The 23,023-nt window shown below is 34.0% G+C and overlaps 1 protein-coding gene, 3 long non-coding RNA genes and 1 other non-coding gene across 7 annotated transcripts; 1 reads left to right on the forward strand and 4 right to left on the reverse strand.

The window, feature by feature from the left end:
- Positions 1-780: 780 nt before the first annotated feature.
- LOC110801458 (protein high chlorophyll fluorescent 107) lies at positions 781-4,980 on the reverse strand. The gene is made up of 8 exons (XM_022006822.2): positions 4,377-4,980; positions 3,137-3,280; positions 2,741-3,046; positions 2,558-2,617; positions 2,202-2,447; positions 1,955-2,065; positions 1,645-1,821; positions 781-1,232 (listed from the first exon to the last, which is right to left on the reverse strand). The coding sequence occupies exons 1-8, from the start codon at positions 4,914-4,916 to the stop codon at positions 903-905; spliced, it is 1,914 nt and encodes a 637-aa protein (XP_021862514.1). The 5' UTR covers positions 4,917-4,980; the 3' UTR covers positions 781-902.
- Positions 4,981-6,337: 1,357 nt separating this feature from the next.
- Positions 6,338-9,005, reverse strand: LOC110801465 (uncharacterized). The gene is made up of 4 exons (XR_008929966.1): positions 8,865-9,005; positions 8,719-8,771; positions 8,131-8,244; positions 6,338-7,806 (listed from the first exon to the last, which is right to left on the reverse strand). It is a non-coding gene; the product is annotated as an uncharacterized lncRNA (long non-coding RNA).
- A 13-nt stretch (positions 9,006-9,018) lies between these two features.
- Positions 9,019-13,290, forward strand: LOC110793729 (uncharacterized). Of its 3 annotated transcripts, XR_008929963.1 has the most exons (7): positions 9,119-9,328; positions 9,426-9,516; positions 9,765-9,874; positions 10,404-10,813; positions 11,175-11,385; positions 12,799-12,946; positions 13,066-13,290. It is a non-coding gene; the product is annotated as an uncharacterized lncRNA (long non-coding RNA). The 3 variants fall into 3 exon arrangements; XR_008929965.1 differs by lacking the exons at positions 10,404-10,813; positions 11,175-11,385; positions 12,799-12,946; positions 13,066-13,290 and adding an exon at positions 10,200-10,387 and having other exon boundaries at positions 9,019-9,328; XR_008929964.1 differs by lacking the exons at positions 10,404-10,813; positions 11,175-11,385; positions 12,799-12,946; positions 13,066-13,290 and adding an exon at positions 10,215-10,383 and having other exon boundaries at positions 9,028-9,328.
- Positions 13,291-14,648: 1,358 nt separating this feature from the next.
- On the reverse strand, positions 14,649-20,387 carry LOC110801460 (uncharacterized). Its single transcript, XR_008929969.1, has 9 exons — positions 19,848-20,387; positions 19,164-19,552; positions 18,797-18,869; positions 18,619-18,718; positions 18,119-18,228; positions 16,886-16,974; positions 16,636-16,735; positions 16,314-16,369; positions 14,649-14,945 (listed from the first exon to the last, which is right to left on the reverse strand). It is a non-coding gene; the product is annotated as an uncharacterized lncRNA (long non-coding RNA).
- LOC130471192 (small nucleolar RNA snoR60) lies at positions 18,598-18,665 on the reverse strand. The gene has a single exon (XR_008931853.1). It is a non-coding gene; the product is annotated as a small nucleolar RNA snoR60 (small nucleolar RNA).
- Positions 20,388-23,023: the final 2,636 nt, after the last annotated feature.

The following is a 23,023-nucleotide window of genomic DNA, read 5'->3' on the forward strand; positions in this document are numbered from 1 at the left end:
CGTAAGCTAAACTTAATTGTGTTACTGAGCAGGGTGTATTATTGATCCACAGTTTCTGGCTAATAATATTTTCAAGTTTTCTATGAATTGTTGCACTTCAAATAAGACTAGACCTGTGCAATGGCCTGGTCATGGGCGGGTTCTGCCCAATTATAAATCGGGTTGGGTCATAAATAAATTATAACGGGCTATAACAAATTTGTCATGACCCGACCTGGTCTGGCCCATGCATTTTTTTTTTGTTGTTGTAAATGACTAAATGAGTATAAGAGTCATAGTACTCCATATCAATCTATCATACGGAGTAGTTCCTTCTTGAACTTCTACACAAAACGATAAATTTACATTAGAAGTCGCAAACGAAATCACAAAAGTAACATGTTTTTTTAGATTTTAAGAGAGTGAGCGAGGAGGAGGAAGTGGCAGGTCGACATTTTCTTGTACATCTAAGGAGAGAGAGAAGAGAAGCAATAGATCGTACAAGGAAATCAGTAAAAAGAAATGACCCATTGATATCCAGCCCCGCCCCATTTAATACTAAAATTTTGCCGACCCTTTAAAAGTTCGTCCCATTTATGTAAGGGGCCAGATTTGACCCTATAAATTCATGGTCGGTTCAGGGCCCTTAATGGGTCCCGGCCCATTGCATAGGTCTAAATAACACATACCCTACTACAAATGATCCTACAAGGCCAAAACCATTTCAAGTCTTTTGAAACTTTGGAGAGCGAGGGAAGAGAACATCTTGTACGCATTTACGGAGTACTTGTGTATGAAATCTTATAGAAACCGAACTACTACTTCTCCATTGAATAAGCTAGAATTGAATTTCCTGTATCCTTACAATGTATGCACAGCTTATCGATTGTTGTTTAATCATACTATACAAAAGATGATAGCAATCAATTAAATCTTTGCCTCGGTCTGAATGAAGTTCGTTGTTCCTTACTCTTTGCTATGGACAACAAAGATGTTTCCATTTGATCATCAAGCTTGGTTGGATCAAGGGACAGTTTCTCTTTGATAAACGCATCCAAGTCAAAACCACTCCTGCTCTTGGCGTTTTTAACCTCAGCTGTTTCTTCATCATTGTCGTTGACCTCTGATGAATTCAGGATCTTTCCAAAGGGATCTTGCTCTAGATTTAAGAGCCTCTTAATGCTATCTAGTGCAGGATCAATGATGTCTAAAAACCCGTTTACCCAGGAAGCATCATCTACTACCTCTGTACGCTGTAAAGAAAAGGGAGGTATGATTGAATCAAAAACCAACATTTAACAAGACTTTATCATAAACTACCCTATGTGACAAAGACTGAAAGAGTTTGTATCAGTCGCGTGTCCAGAATGAAGCGTCAAATATCAGTTGCTCATTGATAAAATACCAATACGGTAGTTGTAATAAAATGAAGAAATGAGCACCTACGTAAAGAATATGCAGGTAAATGTATCTGTCCTATGACAAACTACATCCACTTTTTTCTTTGAGATTAGAGAGAAATCAGACAGAAAATAAATGGTATGGGGAATAGTTGACTTAGCTGTTTTCTCCTAGAATCAGAATTATTCGTGTGGTGTCGTTGTATTATGTTTTAGTTACATACTAAAGCTCATTTGAGCGTCAAAATCTATTCAAGTTACTGACCTGCTGGAAGTAGAGGTTACGGATTTCCTCAGCACGCACAGAATTCCCTTGATCTTCTTCCAAAGATGCCCAAGTCATCCAAGTCACATAGCTTTGCGAGTTTATGTTAAGAGATGATCTGAATAATCTCCTAGCTGCTGACAGGTTGCCAACTCTTTGCTCCAGAACACCCCACGCCTGAAACACATATACACCAGTTTCTATTTTACATTGTAATAGAAGATACTTCATATAACCTTTCATAATCCTTTGTTAATTGTTGTACATAAAGCATGGTTTTCAGTATTAGCATATCAGTTTTAATTGTTACCTGAAGGCAGCGTGCTGCACTTTCTGTTGTTGAGTTAACAGATAGAGCTCTTTGGTACAGTTCCCTTGCAGTAGATATATTACCTTCCTTCCATTCCATCCATCCCCAGGCCTGAACAGAAACATACATGATCAGTCATCAAAATACATGAAAGATAACAGGCGAGGCAGAAATTCAATCATGAAAATAAACTGTAGAGAATGAACAGATAAGATGTCTATGCAGTAAATAGGGAGGTTACTCTTACAATCCATACGGGTTGGTGCCTAGGATCCAACTCTGATGCCCTCTTGAACAATACCCTAGAAACATTAGCAGTGGAGTGCTTGTACTCCAGCAAAGCGAGAGACTGAAGAAGAACTGGATCCCTCAAGTTGACAAGATGACCTATTTTTAAAAGTTTTCTTGCTTTATCAATGTTTCCAAGATTAGCCTCAAACACTCCCCATACATGCCAGGCAAACCTGTTTTTGGGACTCGCCTGAACAGCTTTCTGCAAATGTATATATAGGTTGAAAAACCAATGAATAAGCCATACATTTGTTGTGTAATACCCAATATCATAAATCAAAGTATTACATATTTATTGTTATGATCATTTACCTCAAACAAAAAACAGGCAGATCGGTTGTTTTCCTGTTTCATCTCTAACTGCGCCCAGGCCTGAATTGGGGAAGACAGAGGATGGATAGGAACTTTAAACATAAGAACTTCCATAAACAGAATTCAGGAAAAAACAAATATTCATCTGTTTGATGAAAAAAAGTGGAATAAAGAAACACTTACAAGCCAACTAGCACAACTTTTGGGGTTACACCTAGTCGCTTGTCTGAACAAGTAACTAGCCTGCTCATACCGATTAGCCTTAGCTTCAAGCAATGCGAGTGTCTGGTAAACATACTCATTTCCACCGCAGTACTTAATACCTTTGCCAAGGAGATTCCTGGCCTTCTTAATATTTCCTTGTTTTAGCTCCAAAATAGCCCAACCATGCCACGCTGCAATATGCCTCTTATCAGCAACTGTGGCCGCGTCAAATAGTTCTCTTGCTTTCCTTGTATTTCCTAACTCATTTTCCAGCACAGCCCAGCACTGTAAAAAAATTACAGAAAATATGTAACAGATAATTTTGGGTAATAATAAAGCTGATAATGTTAGGAATAGTTGTGGGTTGGAACATACCTGCCAGATGAATGCGTTTTCACCCTGAGTAGTCTGAGAGCCTTTCTCATACACAGCTCTTGCTTCAGAGACTCTTGATTGTTTCCTTAGAACTTTCCCCAATGCTACATACGGCCTACCGTCTTCAGGCCAATAGTATACACACTTCAAGTATTACCAAATCACATCATTACCAATACATATTTAAGTGTATGCTTTATTTGAAGACATCACAAACTGAAAGTAACAACTCTATTTCATGTTAAGCTGATTATAGTAATTAGTCCAAAGAGACAACAGTTCTTAACCATTATAGTACATATTTAGTAAGTTTGAATTCCTTAGTACGGGTATTATCTATTCGCCTATAGCCCCAAACAATCTTACTTCTTCTGGGAAGCTCTACTTGCCTATAGGCTATCCGAAGTTATGTTAGCAATTTCCTCCATTTTGTGGCAAGTAGAACATTTTTGCAGTTCATTAAGGCTCCGTTTGGTTTGGTATAAAACGGTTTTATTGTGGCAAGTAGAACCTCTTTGCAGCAATTGTGTTTTCCCTTGGAAAACGTTTTACACCCTATCAAACGGAGCCTAAACCATACTACTTCGCCATTTTCCACTCCCAAAGAAGTTCTACTTCTGTGTGTCAAGTAGTGTAAACCAAATGACAACTAAAACAATCAATTTCTTCAATTGATAGAGATGTATCAAATCATCATAGGTAAACAAGCGTGAATTCTAGCATTCTATTAGCCCTCCTCGTCCTAAATTAGTTAGGTTCTACCTTAAAATAGCAACACACTGTTATTTGTTCGTATAAAGTATCAATGCAGCATTACTTGTCAATTTAAAATATCAATTCAACAACTAGCATTTTCTAAAAATTTGTGCATAACTTTATTGTAAAATTCACGACTACCAAACAAGAATGTTTTGCACCAATTGTATTAGTACGATGTCTATGTTACCTGTACTCATTCATTTTAGCTCAAATGTCTGTGTCGGATCCTCAAGATTTGAACATGGATAGGTTCGACACTTCTTTAGACCAAAATCATGCAATTTTTCACAAATAAGTTGGGTTGGACACTCAAACACGTACATGTATTGGATTCTAAGTAACATAGACCAACGCATTGTTAGTTAACAATGTCAAATACAGCTACATTCACTAACATAAATCACGGTCATTCGGTCAATAAAAATAAAAAAAATAAAATAAAGAATAGAACACATAATATTTTATTTAATATAATTAATACCTGTTGTAGTATTTTCTCAGCATCATCATACTGAAAATTCCTAGTAAGAACTTTAGCTTTATACAAAGCCAAATCCAAATTAATCTTCAATGGTTTCACTAAAACTTCACCATTATCTCCCTCTCCACCTCTACCTGGCTCAAACATCGGCAACTTCTTCGCAAACTTCTCCAAACTTATATCCAATGCCGATTTCTCCTCCTCCTCTTCATCGTCATCATCACTACTATCAACATCATCATCTATCTCCTCATCTCTGCCGTCCGATTGAATCATTGGACGGCGAACGAGGAATTCTTCCAAATTCTCTCTCCTGGATGTGATCTCGTCGAGTTTGGGCTCCTGAACAACAGGGGAGACTTCATTGTTGTTGGAGGAAGATGAAGAGGAAGTGTAGGGAGGTACAGTGAGGTTCGAAGGAGGCGATTGTAGGGACTTGATTGGAAATATTCTGGTTTTGGAGGATTGATTTGAAGAACTTAAGAAAAGTGAGGTTGTTGTTGAAGAAGAGGTTGAAGATGATGATGAGAAGAGCTGCATTTCTCTCTCCTCTGGTTTTTTTTTTTTTTTTGAAATTTAATTTTTTTAACGGATGGGAAAACGGTATGTGGTGTGAATGAATTCATAGAAGTTACTTTAGGCGGGAGCTTGTTACGTGGCACTTCCTTTACCTCTCGCTCGTTATTGTCAATTACTAAATTATCCTTTTGTTCCATTGCCATCCACTTTCATCATACTCGGGTAAACTTAAACAGTTAGGGCATGCTTGGATTAAGGGTAATGTATAAAAGGGTAATAAAAGTCAAACTAAGGTAATTGAAGGTGATGATGAGGGGATGAAGTGGTGGCAAAGGAAACAAGCTAGTGTTGGCAAGAAGAAAATAAAAGGGAAGGGGGAACAAATACCCTCATCATGGGGGAATAGTTATCCACCATCCCACTAGGGTGATTATTACCCTCATTTGGGGGTAATTACTTCACCCCCTCCTCCCTTTTCCTCACAACACCACCACTACCACAACTTCTTATCACAATACCACCACACCAACCTCCTTGCAACCACCTCAATTCACCTTCATTGTCCTTTTATTATGGTGGTTTGACTTTTATTACCCTCATAATCCATTACACCCAATCCAAGCGTGCCCTTATAGCTAAAAATGTCCCTGGGCACGGCATGGCTCAGGCCAAGAAAAGCATAGTGTGGCATGGGCACGGAAAATTCACGATCCAACACCAGTAAGAAGTCGTGATATTGGCCATATACCACAGCTTTTTCGAAAATTATACGGCTCGATACGAGAAAGAAGTTGTGGGTCATGGGCTAGGCCCAAGCCAATATTTTTTGAAAAAGCTTAATCTGATATGAGAATGAAGTTTTGGTCATGTACTATTCCTATGCCCCATTTTTTAGAAAACTAGTGGTAACGCGCGCGGTGTAGCTGGGCATTTTAGTTATGGCGCCTATGATATTCTAGTGCTTATGAATGTATGGAGTAAGAACTTGTTTACTATGCACAATTACTCAGTTATAACATAAAGTTTAACACCCAAAATGAATGCATGTATTTCAGCCCAACTTGAAGCTGTGTAAAGAACACCAGGCTTGGTCTTCCAACTGATAGAACTTCCTTCAACACATTCCCTTTGTTTCTTAACCAAACCTTCAAACAATGGTACAAATGAAACACCAAAGTGACACCCAAGTCTCCTCAAGCTTGAACTCGATCCAACGACGACTCCTATGTCCGCCTTGAGTAAGTAAAGCAAGTCACCAATTGAATCCCCTATATATACACTAAAGTTCTTCTTGTCATTACCACGATTAACCAATATCTATTCGAATGCTTGAAGTTTGTCAATGGGAGATTCAACCTTCATGATGATGTCACCAGTAGTAATGGAGTCTTCATATATGAATTCATTTGCACTTATATTTAATGCATCCAACCCCCCTGGTCCAGAAAAAAAAATATTAGCAACTTCTTGTTCATTTGGAAGAATATCGTTGGCAAACTGGTGAGAACTCTAAGAACCATGGAAGAACTGAAAACATGTTCCAATTCCAATCACTGAATATTATATTTTGGGTTGGCATTAAGGGGGGGCAACGAGATAATTCTGGCTTCCATATACTACTCTCCCTCAACAAATTGTAATTTTATTCTAACCTAGAACCTGTACCCAGGGCCCAATCCCCAAGCTACTCATTATGTGAAGACACTCAAGACAGCAGTGCAAATAGCCATTACACTACCAATAGCACAGATATGAAACAATGAAAATTTTCGGTATACCGAAATAATGCCAATGAAAAATAGTTATTTTAGATTTTCAAATGACAGATACTCTTCTCTGTAAAGCTACTTTCAGTTCAGGACACTAGAATAACAACCAATTGACCACATAAAAAACTGAATATATTACCTATCCAACCCAAAGACATAGGACGCGGGAACCTGAGGTATTAACATACAAATCATAGTAAGAATAACTACACATAATAACCCCCATCAACAGAGATAACAATAACCACCTACATTCTTTCACTACTTCCAATTACTCAATTAGTCCACGTCTTTTAGGGTTGCATAATATACTTTCAAATACATGTCCCAAGTCAGCACTCCACCAAACTTGGATTCACTAATAAAAAGAATTATGACTCTGCAATTCACTTAATCTAACATTTGAAGTATACGGAAGTATGTTGTGGTATCAGCTCATTCGACATGAAATTGTTTAAGGGAACGGTAAAGAACTTTGCATCCAGCATACATGTCCTAGTTGATACAGCTTCAATAACAAACATGTGAGTTCATTGATAATCACATCTTTGTAGGAGGTAATGAGTTAAAATTAAATTGACACCAAATCTTTCAAGGTTAAATCACAGAAGCTTCATTAAGATCGCTTTATGTTCTCTTATACAAGAGGGATCCAAACCATCTAGAGTTAATATTTCTTAAAGTTTCATAGAATGGGTGCAATCTTAACCAATGGTCACAAATTAACCATATCTAAATTTAGAACTCATATATTTCTCACTTTTAATCTCTCTAATTAGTTTGGTGATGTTTTACCAATCAAATAATCAAGATCCCCAACAAGCGGTTTCATAATCTTTGAAATAGTATACATAATCCATATAAATTACTCCGTAGTATTTACTCATTAGTCATCACTCCATTTCAGTCCTGCATAAAAATGTAAAGAGACCTCATGATACACTCACCTCTTCATTCAAGAGACCACCAACTACAGAAACCAAGTAGCACATCTGGCTTGACCTACCTAATTGAAAATTAAGGGTTTGAAATCAACATATCTTGAGGAATGAGGATGCATATGAAGGCTTCAGTTTAACCCTAAGCCCCTCGGTTTCTTCTGGATATTTTGTGAAGGGTGCAGCATGCAGACAGTTCGAGCACTGAAGGCCATGCGAGAATCAGACAGTTCTTAGAAGTTTACTAACCAATCTCAGATGGATGTGCTAGTGTCAACAATAGATGCATCCAATACACAGCTAAACAAAAAATTTCTCTTTCAAGAATTCATGATAGATATGCTACTAATTAACTCTAACAGTGGGATAAGTATATGCAGATATTATGATATATAATCCGTATATGAGAGTCAAGAAATAAAATATGTGCGCTTAGTAATAAATATTTCTTAATTTTAAATAAATAAAGGATAGCTTCAAATGTTAAAGGTGCTGCTCACATTTTACAAAAGATGCACTATTCCTTACCTGATAGCGTTAAATTGTTAATTGTTTTGGCTTTGTCCATCACGTCAGCCATTGCCCGACTACTCAGTACTCACTCCCCTTTTACTAAGCTCAGCTCTAAGGTGTCCTAACTTGCTGTCAAAAGGAAATACTAACACATCAGGTGGAGGACAAATAGTATGATAAGTTTTTGCCAAAATACCCACACAAAATTAATCATGAGATTGCCATTAACATTAAGTGAGTGATTGATTAAGTGAGTCATTGATAAGGATGTTGTCAGTTTTGTATTCTTCTGAAATGATCCCACCTTGAGCCCATCTTTTTCCTAGGCATACAACACACAATTAGCTTAATCGATCTCTTTCTCCTTACCCGACCTTGAACCCTTGTGAGTTATGTCAAAATAACCACACATAATTTATCATGAGATTGCCATTAACATCATAACAAAATTGATTAATTGATTTGCCTATAAATACATGAATAGGTCCAATTTGAGCGTTTAACAAAAATTGTTGGAGGAGGTTGGTTCAAACATAATATTATGTACAATTAATATGACAACAATTCCCCAATATAAATCCCAATTGAGATAGAAATACTTACCTCCATAATCGGACAAAAAGTACATCTATGCCCACAATGTGTTCGACAAAATGCTTCAAAGACAGACAAAGGAACAAATATAATTTCCTCAATCAAATTAACATGGATATTTTCTGGCAATATCAAATAAAAGAGAGGAAACATACCACAACTCCGGCAGGTTCCTTGATCGAGGAACACCAATACTTAAACGGAGAACAACCAGTAGAGAGATGGAGGGAACGGAGAACAACCTTAGCTTTCTTGACCTTGAAGAAGAAACCTCCATTTTCCAGGGTTCAAGTTTACAGAGTTATCTCTATTCTACAAAGGAACAGCTGAGGGCATAAGAGTAAAACCACTTTTCGTGTCCCCCGGTGAATTGACGAAATTACCCCCAGCCTTTCACTCTCGCACAATCACATACGGAGTAGCTCTCTTTCTCTCTCCTAGGTCTTCGGCATCCCTGCTCCCTCCCGTTTTCTCTCTCCTTCCTCTTCATCTTCTTCGATCTTCTTCCTCTAATCCTCTTCCACCAAACCCCATCCTCCATTCTAAACCCTAATATTTCGTGTCTCTTTCACAGGACACGCAGACTCTCTCCTCCACCCATCGCCATCGCCATCGCCGGGTGAGATTTCAACAAATTGTTCAAATTTTCATTTTTTTTCCAATTGATTCTGGAGATTATTTGATGTGTTTTTTCCAATTATTTTTTCAATTCTCAGTTCTTTCGATTTCAATTAATGAGAATTGGCCACTGCACTCCGCCGTTGTCTCCGCCCTGAGCAGTTCCGCTCTTTTCCTGCCTTCAAATCGGTACTCTTTCTCTCTTTATTTGGGGGTTTAAATCTTTATTTTATTTAATTTTGCAGATTTTGTAAAGAACATTTCTTTCAAAATCAAGGTTTCGTTGAAGATTTACCAGTATTTTCTGCAAATTTTAGTTTGATTTTTTTTATCTGAGGAGGTAGTGGACGTTTATTCAATGCCTTTTACTCTTCGCGGCTGGCGCCGGGGAGTTTTGATGTCGCTTCGTCTGATCACTTTGGCTCAATTTTTGTCAGATCTGATTGTTGAATCCAAATTGAAATTCAGCCCTTTTCTTCCTAAAACGTTGTGGGTTTCTATCAATTCTCGACACAAAATCTTGGAAACCAATAAATTTCTCACCTGGGTAAGCTTCAATTTCCCTATTTTCCATTTTTACTACTATTTGTATTTTTGAATGTTTCAAAATGAGTTATATTTGCTGATTGGTTTTCGATTTTCTGTTATCGGGCCTTTTTTTGGTAATATCTTCCAACTACATTGAATTGGGTTTATTTGAAACTTTGATTTTGAATTGTAATGTTGCTGGTTCTTCCGTATTTTTAATGTATGCTGATGAACAATGATGCATGCTCAGTTCACTATAAATTTAGACAATCCTAAATTAGTGTAATCATTTTAAGGTCTTATAAGCTCTACTTTCTAAGCTCTACTTTCACAATTTACCATAGTGTAATCATTTTAAGGTCATTTGAAGAAGAGGAGAGTGTGGTGGAGGAGGAAAGTGATTCCGACGATGGTGGGTTAAAGGTGTTTTTTTCCGATTTTGGGATATCCTGGAAATTCGTTTTTATTTGGGCAATAATGCCAAGTTCTTGAAAAAGGTAATTCTTATTTCTTTAATCTTCAGATGATTAAATTTCATATTTTCACAGTTATTATGAGATCTGGAGATTTTGTTGATCATGTGCTCTTTCTGATTTTGGTTTGGATTTCTTAACAAGCTCTTCAATAATCAAATGGTATTACATCTGACCTAATTTCAGTTTCGATTTTATTATATTTTTGTGTAATATTTCTGTATTTCGATAGGATTTTGAAACCTGTAATGGAATTGAGGAAGTTGCTGCAATTATTAGAGACAAACAAGAATGTCGAAGAACTCTTTCTTCTGATCTCAACGACCATGTCTCCTTTTATTTATTTTCTGCTTAATTATGGATTAATTCAGCAATTAATTACATTTAATAATTGTTTTTTTTTTTGTTATTCGATTATCTTTAGCAGGTGCTGGTTGAAGGAAATTCGCATAGTCGTACTGCTGTTTTCTGGCTTGCATAAACAGGTACTGATTTTTTTAATACTTTTTGTTGGATTTTATCTGGGTGTTGGATGCGTATGAATTGAGTTATTCAATATACATTTTCGACTTTATGTCGTTTTGAGTTGGTTAGGTGCTGAATTTTTGTGATCGTTTATCTGGATTTTGGATTTTTGACTTATTAAAAGAGTTAAATTTGTATTTATATCAGTTTTTTAGTTGATCTAATTTTACTTTTCAAAATTTATGTGCTTTAGAACTGGTTTGCATTGCTGGGTACTGAATTTTTAGATTAATTTTGTGCCGAATTTATCTTTCTTTTATTGTGACCTTTTGTGGGATGTTTGAGTGGGTTTAGTCTGATGATAGGGATTGGTGAATGCAGGACTACGGGTATTATGGGCAAGAAACAAGGGGAAGTAGAAAAGGGGCAGAGGAGATATGATAATGGTAGTGGGGACTTTTATACAGAGCCATCAATGTAGCGGGTGATTCCATCTCGAATTTCAAAGAAAAACAAGGGCCAGATATCACCGAACGAGTTCATCCCCGGGCTTTTGGATCTTCACTCTCATGATGCTGAACTTCTCACTGAGGTGGGTGTTAAATTAATCTCCCTGTCTCTCTCAACGACTTTTTTGATTCAGTATTGTATTATATAATACTTATTCATAAACTACATTATTTGGTTAAAGAGTGAAATTTAAGTAACTGGGACGCTTCTTTAAAGATGAGGATGTTATGTTGTAATCACATTGCATAACATCAGTTTGGTTTATGCTATGTGAACTTCTGGTTCTTAATAGAGAAACTGCTACCAGGACCAGATTGATTAGGCATAATCACACCTTTAACTATATCTCTTAATACCACATACCTTCTTCCAATACCAACGGCTGTTCTTTGGTGGTTGGTATGTCCACCTGTTCTTTGGTGGTTGGTTTTTCATTAATAGTTCATCAATGCCGAACTCTTTTTTGTTTCCAGTGATTAGTTGTTGATTAATTTCATTGATATAATCATTTTAGTGCTGGCTTTATGGATTTTTTTTTTGCAATTTGCAAGTAGTTATGTTGGTAGATGAGGAAATTTATTGTATGATCTCATCTCTGATGTTGCAGTTTTAAGAATGTTGCAAAAATATGAACAATGTTGTGTTGTATATCTTTGATTATTCTTTGAAGTTCTTTTAAGAAGCTTTCTATGTTGTTTTATCATGTATCCTTTATCATTTATTATAGATGGTTGTTTCAAATAGGTGGACAATGAAAATACAAAGCATCTGAGAGGTTTAATTTCTTTATGTGCATACTGTTAGAGTGTTGGGAAAAAGGTCTTGGAAGTCTGGACACATGAAATAGGTAAAAGGTCCTGGGAAGTCTAGACACATGAAATAGGTAAGCCTTTGACTGGAAATGTTAGATGGGAGAAGATTTTCAGAATTAGGATAAATTATTTTGCAATATTGGATTCAAATGAGGTTATTATTTTGCAAAATTGGATCATAAATTACAAATCTCCGGATTATTCTCCTATAATTGCAATTCCTATTAAAGTTTGAAACTTGCTATATCCTGTTTATTCGTCCTTGAATTACAGTCAATGAAAAAGTTAATTCCATTTTACAATAAATCATATCCATAAATAAATGTCATGTGATTGATTTGAAGTATTATCCAATTCTTCTTACTCCAATTTCATCATGAGTCAATCGTAATCTTCAATTTGGGAAATTTCAGTGCTTCACAATTTGATGGCGGAGGACTTGCTGTATAAATTTCAGTAATTTTATGTTTTTGTTGTTAATTAGTGTATATTTGTTTAGTTTTATCCACCTAAATTTCAGATTTTGTGAGGCTGGAAATAGTGATTGATAGTTTAGTTGCATTTTTTTAAAGATAAAACGATAGACAATGGAGACTTTGTAGTTTAATACATCAAAATTATCCTTTTATTTCCCCCTTTCTTTCTGATTGTTCTTACTTCTCAATCAAATTAAACGGGATCAGATTTATTGTTGAAGGTTCAGAACTCGATCGTCGGCAACTGGAGTAGTCGATCTTTATTAGTCGTAGAGCAGTTGATCGATCTGCAGCAGCATACCAAAACTCAGTAGCAGTGCATTGTATCGCATATGCTGCATACCAAAGGCCAAAGGTAATTTTTTGTGTAATTCCTAATTCACTCATTAGTAATTGTGTAGTTGACTAATTATATCTTTATTACTTTTGGCAGTTCTAATATATATTTTTTTTTGGCTAAATCCTCAATAACAGATTGGCATACAACTGGATTAGGTTTGGATGAAAATTTTCTGTTGGAATTTTTACTGTTATGAGAACGATATGTTGGACAATATTGATGTAGATGTGATTATACATTTTGCATCTCAAAATTCTAGACAAAATCGATTTTTATGATTTATAATAGGAGTTGAATGAAGAGGAAAAGTTTAATGTATGTTTTTACGGAGTAATACTTTGTAGAACTAAGTTTATTTATCAAGTACTTCGTAGTTTTATGTTGCTTAAAACTAATTTTTTTTATTAAGGGGTCATTTCTCACATTTTACCTAAGACCCTCAAATTATCATGATCGGGGCTGGTGATAATTAAATTTATTTAAAAATCAGACTATTTAGTGTTAATCACCCATTATGAAAGTCTAAACATAGAATCAAGCAATTGTGGAAAAAGTCAAAATTTATGCAGTTAGCAAGAAAGGAGATTATGAAGTAAGAACTGAACAAAAGTTAGTTAATGACAGTTGTAATCACACATGAAATCTCTCTCTTTTCCTCCACGGAAGCAATAATACCAGCTAGCTATTCTAAAATGTGCCTATTATTTGTAGTGATTTACAGTAATAAATATAATCTCTATTAATCTCGCACGCATCGCGTGCATATAAGACTAGTAAGATATAGAGGATGGGGGAGGAGAGAGAAAGGGAGGAAAAGCTTGAGAGGAAACCGGGGAAGCAGCGGGGAAAATTTAGGCATACGTGCGAATGGGTACGTGTGAAGTCACTGTTCATAAGGAACAGTAAAATGAACTCTAACTTTTTAAAGGTTAGAAAATCACGACAAATCACGTAAACAAGTGAGTTTAGCATGGACCAAGCTCGTTCAATACCAAGACATGTGGCCTCTACATGAAGTACGATTGCCCCAACCCACAACCATCCATACTGAAAGATAAATACATATAAATTAACGCTCTACAATTGAGTAAAAAGTTATAAAAAGAATTAAAAAAAGATAGATTTATTACGTAAAAAAGGTACTCCATAGATTTGACTATGTTATTCTCACTTTTGTTTAATTTCCATGGCCAAGCATTTGAGCTTAGTAATATAATCGATTATTTAGGGATTAGTGGTTTATCGATAATAGTTTTAATTAATGATGTGGCACCACAATAATTTTATCATCAATCAAAATATAAAGTGTGCTCATCTACTTAGATGGACACCAGATTTTCTTTGGTATCCCTTTAAGGGTACTCTTTCTTATCTTAACCAAAAATATATATATATATATATATATAAAGCGTAGATTTCCTATTAGCTTAATAGATATTTGTTTAATTATTCTATACGCTATTAATTGAGTAGGAAGTGAGTGACGTAAGATCGGTGATTTAATTATGGGGGTAATTAACTAAACGATCTTTCATTCTTTTTTAAGAACTAGTTGTTGGCCAACGCGCTAACGCGCGCCGTCCCCCAAGTTAGCAAAAAAATAATTGTGAAATTATTATTGTCATAATATAGTAATTACAATTTGAAAGTTACTATATCTGTATTCACAAGAAAAGACACTTGCTACATGTGAAATCAAAAAGTGTAATTGAATACATTCTTTATTTAATATCCATTTTGAAAGTTGTACGGAGTATTACATACAAACCAAGCTACGTATTTATCCTAACTTGAAACGTAACATATATGAAGTATCATTATTACCAAAAAAAATAATCAATAACTCATACATACAATAATCCAACAAATCTTGAGAAATACAACAGAAAAACAGATTTCAACATAAACAAATCGCAACATTACGGAGAGAAAAGATTTTGACAACAAAATAACATTCAACTTTTCCTGCTTGTTGCTTTTTTATCAGCAATGATCATGATCTTTGTGAAAGTTCCTGTTGCAAAACAAGTTTAATATAATCCAGTTAAAATCAAATCAAAGACACATTTATAACTAATTTCATAGATACAACTATGAAAATTCAAATACTACGAGACAATGGAGCTTTTGCCAAATAATTTGTCTCTCCTAACTTGTATAGATTTTTTTATCCATATCCAACTTGTTTTCCTAGTTTTAAAAAACCCACCAATGAAAAACCAATCCACACCTCACATAATCAGTCCCATTTTACAGTAGAAACTAAACTTTTCTATGCATTCTCAGGAAAATACAGAACCATTTATACATTGTCAATGCATAAATGCACAACATTGTCAACAGAAAAGTTTAAACATTGACGCTAGCAAACAATAGCAATCTAACAATAAGAAATTCGGTTCAAATAAGAAAACAACACAATGGTCAGCTTCATTTTTGTTTGATTGCTTTATAATTTTTATTTGTACCTCGATTATGAAAAACACTGTAACACATATTACAACCCCTTGGAAAAGGTTTAAATGATGCAATGCAAATCAATAAGATAGAGAAAAGGATTACATAATACAACCCCCTGGAGAACTTAGATGATGCAATAGTAATTAACTGATGGAGCAAAGAATTATGCCCGGCACTCGATCAATCTACTCTATCATCAAACAAAAATACAGAGTACCATAATCAAATGACAGTAAACGGTCCTTTAACAACAGAACAGTGAGCCAATAACCATCTTCTGATGTATAGGCTAAAGTAAGTCTGAACTACTTGCTCAAATAGCTCAATCCCAGATGAACTCTTATATTACCCCAAGACCTCTTAAACCTCCACAATAAAGACGTTTGGATAGGAAGGTTAAAGCACACTACTTTACCCTTGCAAAAACAAAGATACTGTTTCCAGATTACACTAAACTAAAGACGGACAGAGATACCATTCCAAACAGAGTATACCAATATGTACCTAATCGAACAAACCAACAAAATCACTCCAAATTAAATTAACCTAATTTACACAATTCAAACTAATTACCGTAATAAGAAACACGATCAGGAGCTTAAATAATGCAACAAGAGAGACACTAAATAATACATAAATCCATATCTTAAACAATGCAACACCTCTTAGTTCAATTTATAAGCATGAGTTTTGAATATTGGAGAGTTTTCTTGAGCTCAACTCGGCTAACACCTTTAACAGGACCCAGACCATTGACTACATTTAATAATATATACCTGGTGCCACATTTCTAAGTCATACAAAGCGAGGGTCTCGGGGCTCAAATGATGTACGTAACCGTTCAGCTAAAATAAAATGTACAGAACCATTGAATGTTCATGAAACCTAGTGCTATCTAAGGCCACCTAAGATAGAAAATTACCCCTCATTAACTTGCTTGACTTGATTGATTCAATATATCTTTCTTGTTATGAAGTCCTGCACCATAAAATATACAGGAAGTGAATCATCCTATATATTGGGTGAGGACATAAAACATTCTCTCCTATTGTAAGAGGCTTTAAAGTAATTAAACAACAAAATACCTCAAAATAAGTCCCCCAAGATATAAAAACATAATTTCCAAATCATGTACCTTTTGTTGAGTTGTTGAACAATGATGTTCCTTATCAGACTGTTCTAGTGATGCTTCTTATTAAGAACAATACACTGTACGAGGAAGAATTAAGGAGATGTCAGTGTACCTTATCATTATTAAATAGAATCTCCTTCGAAGGGGATAAACTTATTTGGATGCCTTGGAGCATCGATGTTGAACCGAGGAGTGATCTTACTTTTTCAACTCTAAAACCAAAATAAACACAATTATAAAACTAATACTGCATATAAGCTTGTGAGATTAACGTTTGAACTAATAAAACAATACTGTATACCCAAATTAAAATTAACTGAAGTTCATAAATTTATACAAATAACGCGAGATATAAAGAATACCCGGAAAAATAGAGATGGGAAATGAGCCCATGAAGCCCCATTGAGTGAACATTGTGGAGGAATTGACTGATAGTTGTATATCTCCATTGCTGCAAACACAATGTTACGAAAAGAAAGGAGTTAGCACAGCTGAAAAACAGCACAATCAAACAAATTAAACACACAAAAAAATCAAATCTAATTTTCTCCTCAAAATTCAAAATAGCTACTCTAATCAAGGAAACAACCCAATGGCAACAAATCCATTGTACTTCAGTTATTTACGTTCGTATTTAAGTGTATCAGTACTTAATGTTTTAGGTGTTTCAGAGCGACAGAAATTGAGTAAATAGTTTTGAGAACATTATAAGACACATTTTAAATATTATTGTAATTGAATCCTCGGTAATTAGACTTCCTACTGTACTATATACAACTACCTCTCCTTAGGAAGTCACATTATCTTACACATATATCTTTAATGAACTTAAAAAACATAAAATTATCGTATTATTTAGAAATCCTAAACCTTGCTTAAATGTCGATAATTTATCCCCCTTGTCCAACTGGAATTCGAATTCTTGTATGATTGTAGCCTTTATCACATTCTTCCTTGTAGCTGTTATATTCATATTCTTTTTTTCTGTGTATAACTCAGTCCTCCAAGATTTTTTCAAAACAATAAATAAGAAACTTACAAAAGGCATATTGGCAAAAGAAAAATAATGACTAAGAATCCAATCTCTAAACAAAAGTCTGCATATTTGAAGCTTGATACAAAAACCGTTAGATGGCTTTCAAGAATTTTGTCAACAGATGCCATAACTTGAAAACGGAATGTATAAACCAGTTGCATCGGAAAAAAAAGTATAAACCAGAATAATAGCCTAAATTGAAGAAATATAGTAACATACTACTTAAATTGACAAGCATACCAAGAAGGGTTTTCTTTCCCCTCGAGTGAGTTAAGTAGTATACCATCATAGCTGCAAAAGCAACAATGCCAGTCTGAACTATGTGACATTATGCCTTGTTTTGACCACCCAATCCCCCAGCCCCTATTCACCCAAAAAACTTAAGGATCTACAATCAAACTTTCTAATAGAGATTGCTCTTATACCATTTAGACCTACGTGATAGACAGTTAAGAATGGCTTGTTTTCATGTCAATCGAATATGTCAATGTTCATATTTCATACCACCCAAGAAACGCAAGGATATATAGGCGAACTTTCTGAGATCAAGATAACGTACTTTGGCCAATCCACATTACTTCTAAAGTGGTCTTTGGTTTAAGAAGTGGTTACTGGAACTCCCATATGTTGCCACAAAGCGTGCGCATGACCATCTTCACTTGTAATTACCTGAAAATTTTCAAAGGCACTCACTAATAATGTGGATTGGAGGAAATAATGTGTATCTTTTTCATCAATAAAGATCCCTCTACCATAACAAATTATAGAAGGATATAATATTTTTCATCAGTAAAGGCCAAACACAATATTATCACCATCAGTAGAGGCATAAATATCTATACATTATGGAATTAAGTAATGTGTCATACTTGACAATTGATTTACCTTAGAGAACATAGAAGCATAACTTTTGTCTATAAAGCAAATTAAGAAATAATTATAAAGTTGTTATATCCACTGCTTATGAGATAATTCTCGAATTATCTCTCATAGTATAGAAACGATTTCAGATAAAAACAAGGAACAAAACTTGATAAATGAGCAAGATCTCGAGTTTACATCACCCATAAATTCTTGGAGGGGAAATTGATAAACTCATCACCCATGAAGTCTTGAAGGGGAAACCCTGATGCATTAGCGCCAAGAAGAGCAAAGCAATCTACAAGAAGTTAATACAAAATTAGCATATAACTAAGAAAATACATTTTTTTAAAAAGAAAATAAAGAAATTGCGCACCAATGCAGTGTACTTGCAGTGTACCACTGGAAGAAATCTCGATCCACCCACAACTCCATCCCATACCACATTCCTGGGAGAAAAATGACAGCAAACGAAAAGGGAGTCGGACTATGAGATTAGTAAATAATAACATAACCGAAATTCAATATTTTTTCAAAATTAGCTCTCAAAACTAATCAAAATCCACCTAAAAACATACAAAATCAATTAAAATTATCTGATCCCTTCATAAATTAAACAAATTCATGCAATGAAACACAAAATTAGTAGCCAATTCAATTAAAATCAGCCATAATGCACAAAATTCAACCATTAAAAGCAAGAACAAAACCCTAATTCAAAAAAGTCAGAGAAAAGAGCATACCAAAAGAGCATACCAGAGAGAAGCAGGAAAAACTAATAGTGAAGATAGAAACCTTGTCAAGCTTGCACAAATTGCAAGCTGTGTAGAAGGAGAGAGAAAATGTCGATGATACAGGAGGGAGAAGAAGGGGGCGAAAGAGATTGGGGGAAGGGAGAGATCAGAATTGATGGGGGGTTGAACTCAGAGAAAGCAAAGGAAAATGATGAAAGCACGTGGCGTAATCTCATATAGTATATCAGAGCAAAAGGTAGTAACGAAAATGTGAAGAAAAATAAGGGCAAATTGGTATTTTAACTATTGGATGAATAGTGAGCACCAATGCAGTGTACTTGCAGTGTACCACTGGAAGAAATCTCGATCCACCCACAACTCCATCCCATACCACATTCCTGGGAGAAAAATGACAGCAAACGAAAAGGGAGTCGGACTATGAGATTAGTAAATAATAACATAACCGAAATTCAATATTTTTTTCAAAATTAGCTCTCAAAACTAATCAAAATCCACCTAAAAACATACAAAATCAATTAAAATTATCTGATCCCTTCATAAATTAAACAAATTCATGCAATGAAACACAAAATTAGTAGCCAATTCAATTAAAATCAGCCATAATGCACAAAATTCAACCATTAAAAGCAAGAACAAAACCCTAATTCAAAAAAGTCAGAGAAAAGAGCATACCAAAAGAGCATACCAGAGAGAAGCAGGAAAAACTAATAGTGAAGATAGAAACCTTGTCAAGCTTGCACAAATTGCAAGCTGTGTAGAAGGAGAGAGAAAATGTCGATGATACAGGAGGGAGAAGAAGGGGGCGAAAGAGATTAGGGAGAGATCAGAATTGATGGGGGGTTGAACTCAGAGAAAGCAAAGGAAAATGATGAAAGCACGTGGCGTAATCTCATATAGTATATCAGAGCAAAAGGTAGTAACGAAAATGTGAAGAAAAATAAAGGCAAATTGGTATTTTAACTATTGGATGAATAGTGAAATATCACTCCTTGCTTTTAAAAGGTTATAGATTTGTAAAAGTAAAAGGCAAACTCCCAACATTATTTGATGCAAGCTCATATTAATAGAGGAGAAAATGGTAAACTAGGTACTTATTCTACACACGTGGGAGAAAAGGCATCAGAATTCTTGAACGTCTAGATTTTTTGATACGTGGCACTTTTTTGTTGGATAAATATCACCCTTCAATCTGCAGGCCCATGCTCCCCTGATCTTCAGACTCCCTCAAAAAACGCCAGACGTGGCAATCATCAATCATCAATCAATATCAATATCAATATCAATACCAATACCAATATACTACGGAGTACTAAAAGACTATTTACACTAATATAAAAGGGCAGAAGAGTAATAATTTATGATGGGAATGTCACGTGCCTTTATTCAAGTATATAAACCATTTAAAAATTTCTTCAATATTTGTATGGTTTCATTGTCTGCAATTTCTCTCTCCTCTCTCAACTGCTCTCTCAACTTCTCTCTCCTCTCTCAACTTCTCTCTCCTCTCTCCTATGCTCTCTCAACTGCTCTCTTTCAGTTTCAACAATAATTTTTAGGTTTTACATCGAAATCAAGTCAACAAATTACTTGAAATTAACTGTGTAGTTCGAATTTGTGTTACAATTGTGAAAAAATGGTAATTATCGGTCCTAAAAACGACGATGTTGTCGATGCGACGATAGATCCGGCGAATTTGTGTTGTGCCTGCTTTTAGTATGTTTTAGAACTTATTTTATTGTTTATTTGTTGAGTGATTTGAAATGTTTGTTGTTTTGTTGAAATTAGGGTTAGTGTTTCACATAGTTAGTATATAAATGATATAGTTACCTTTAATTTATGTTGCGAAATAGTGTTTTTAATAGTCACTGGAATGTTCGTTGTGTTTATGTTAGTAGTAGTTTTTACAGTAACTATATTTTTTTAAAAGTTACTATAACTTTAAAACAATAACTATATGTTTAAAATAGTTACTATATTTTTTAGAAAGTTATTATAACTTTAAAACAGTAACTATGTGTTTAAGATAGTTATTATGTTATTTACAGTTTATAGTGACTTTTTGATAAATAATAGTTACTATACAATTACATTATGTACTATGTTATTTAGAATATGTTTTTGTCCGCTTCTTAGATAGTGAATATATGATTATAATGATTACTATACGTGTACAATAGTTACTATATATATTATAATAGTCACTATATGTTTTATATAGTTACTATATATTTGAAATAGATACTATGTTTATTTTATCATGATTTGTTATCATATGTTTATTTTCTTCAATAGTTACTATATTATTTATATATTTACTATATGTTTGAAGTAGGTATTATGTTTATTTTGTCAAGATTTGTTACCATAAGTTTATTTTCTTCAGTAGTTATTTATGTTTTATATAGTTACTAGCTATATGTTTGAAATAGGTACTATGCTAGTTTATTATGTTATGTGCATGTTTTTTATGTTATTCTATATCATTAATGATATAGTTACTATATTATGGATTGAGTTACTATATTATTATCACACCAACTATGTCTGCAGCTCTGTGACTAAATGACAATCAATAATATTTATAGGTATTATATCTTGCATTATAGTAACTATATGTTTGGTATAGTTTTTTATGCATATTATAATGTTACTTTTATGTTCTTTGTTGTCCTCTATGTTATTAGTAATAAGAGTTACTATGTTATGACCACAATAACTATATGATAATAACAATAACTATATCTGCAACTCTACTCGTATATGACTATCATTAATATTAAGAGATATTATATCATGTATATTAGTAACTATATGTTTTTAATAGTTACTATGTTATCATTATGTTCTTTTTATGTTTTTTCTTTGTACTCTATGTTATTAGTAATAAAAGTGACTATATTATTATGACAGTAACTATATGACTACAACCATAACAATAACTATGTCTGCAATTCTGTGAGTATCTTACCATCGTTAAATCTAAGAGTTACTATATGATGCATAATAGAAAATATATATCTTACATAGTTACTATGTTATTTTTTTCATATTTACATGTTAAATTATTAACTTAGTTTATATATTATTGATTCAGAAATACAAAGATAATGCATTCAGAATTGAACTCGTGCAAATAATAACTTCTGCAAAGACCACAAAAGCATGAGAAGAAGAAGAAAATTATGACAACAATGAAAACCAAGGACGTGGTACGTAGAGGAAGGAGATGACGCGGATGTGGAAGGAGAGGATGTGCTGGTGGAAGGAGGAAGGGACATGGACGTGGCTATTAGTATTTTTTAGTCCAAAAAACATTTGAGTTAATGTGGTTTATTTAATAGATGCAAATAATTAGAATGTCGTAGCTAAAAACAACTAACGTAGTTATTGTTTTTCTTAATTACTATTCAAGAGTTATAATTACTCTTACTTTTGATATAGTTACTCTTTTTTATTTCAGTAATTATATGATATATAATAGTAACTATATAATAGAAAAAGTTACAATATGACCTCTAAGCATCTATATCATATGGTTTATTTTATAATATAGTAATTGTTTTCAGTTAAAATTACTTTTCTATATGATATAGTTACTCTTTGGATAGATTATTTATTATTATCGAAATGACTACATTATTATTATTATTATCTAAAGATATAGTTACTTTACATAACCTATAGTTTCTACAATTTACTCTTTTTGTTTGCAAAAATGAATATATAATTATTCTTATTTTTATAGTAATTGTTTTACAGTTAAAATTACTTTTCTATATGATATATATAGTTACTATTTGGATAGAATAGTTATTCTTATCGAAATGACTATATTTTTTTCATAGTTA

The sequence above is a fragment of the Spinacia oleracea genome, chromosome 3, assembly GCF_020520425.1.
Source record: "Spinacia oleracea cultivar Varoflay chromosome 3, BTI_SOV_V1, whole genome shotgun sequence".
Lineage (NCBI taxonomy): Eukaryota > Viridiplantae > Streptophyta > Magnoliopsida > Caryophyllales > Amaranthaceae > Spinacia > Spinacia oleracea.

Coding starts and splice junctions, on each gene's coding strand:
- LOC110801458 (XM_022006822.2), bottom strand. CDS start 4,916: ATGCAGCTCTTCTCATCATCATCTTCAACCTCTTCTTCAACAACAACC. Junction 2,618..2,740: donor AAAGTTGTGCTAGTTGGCTT/GTAAGTGTTTCT, acceptor TCCCCAATTCAG/GCCTGGGCGCAGTTAGAGAT. Junction 1,233..1,644: donor GTAACCTCTACTTCCAGCAG/GTCAGTAACTTG, acceptor TTTTCTTTACAG/CGTACAGAGGTAGTAGATGA.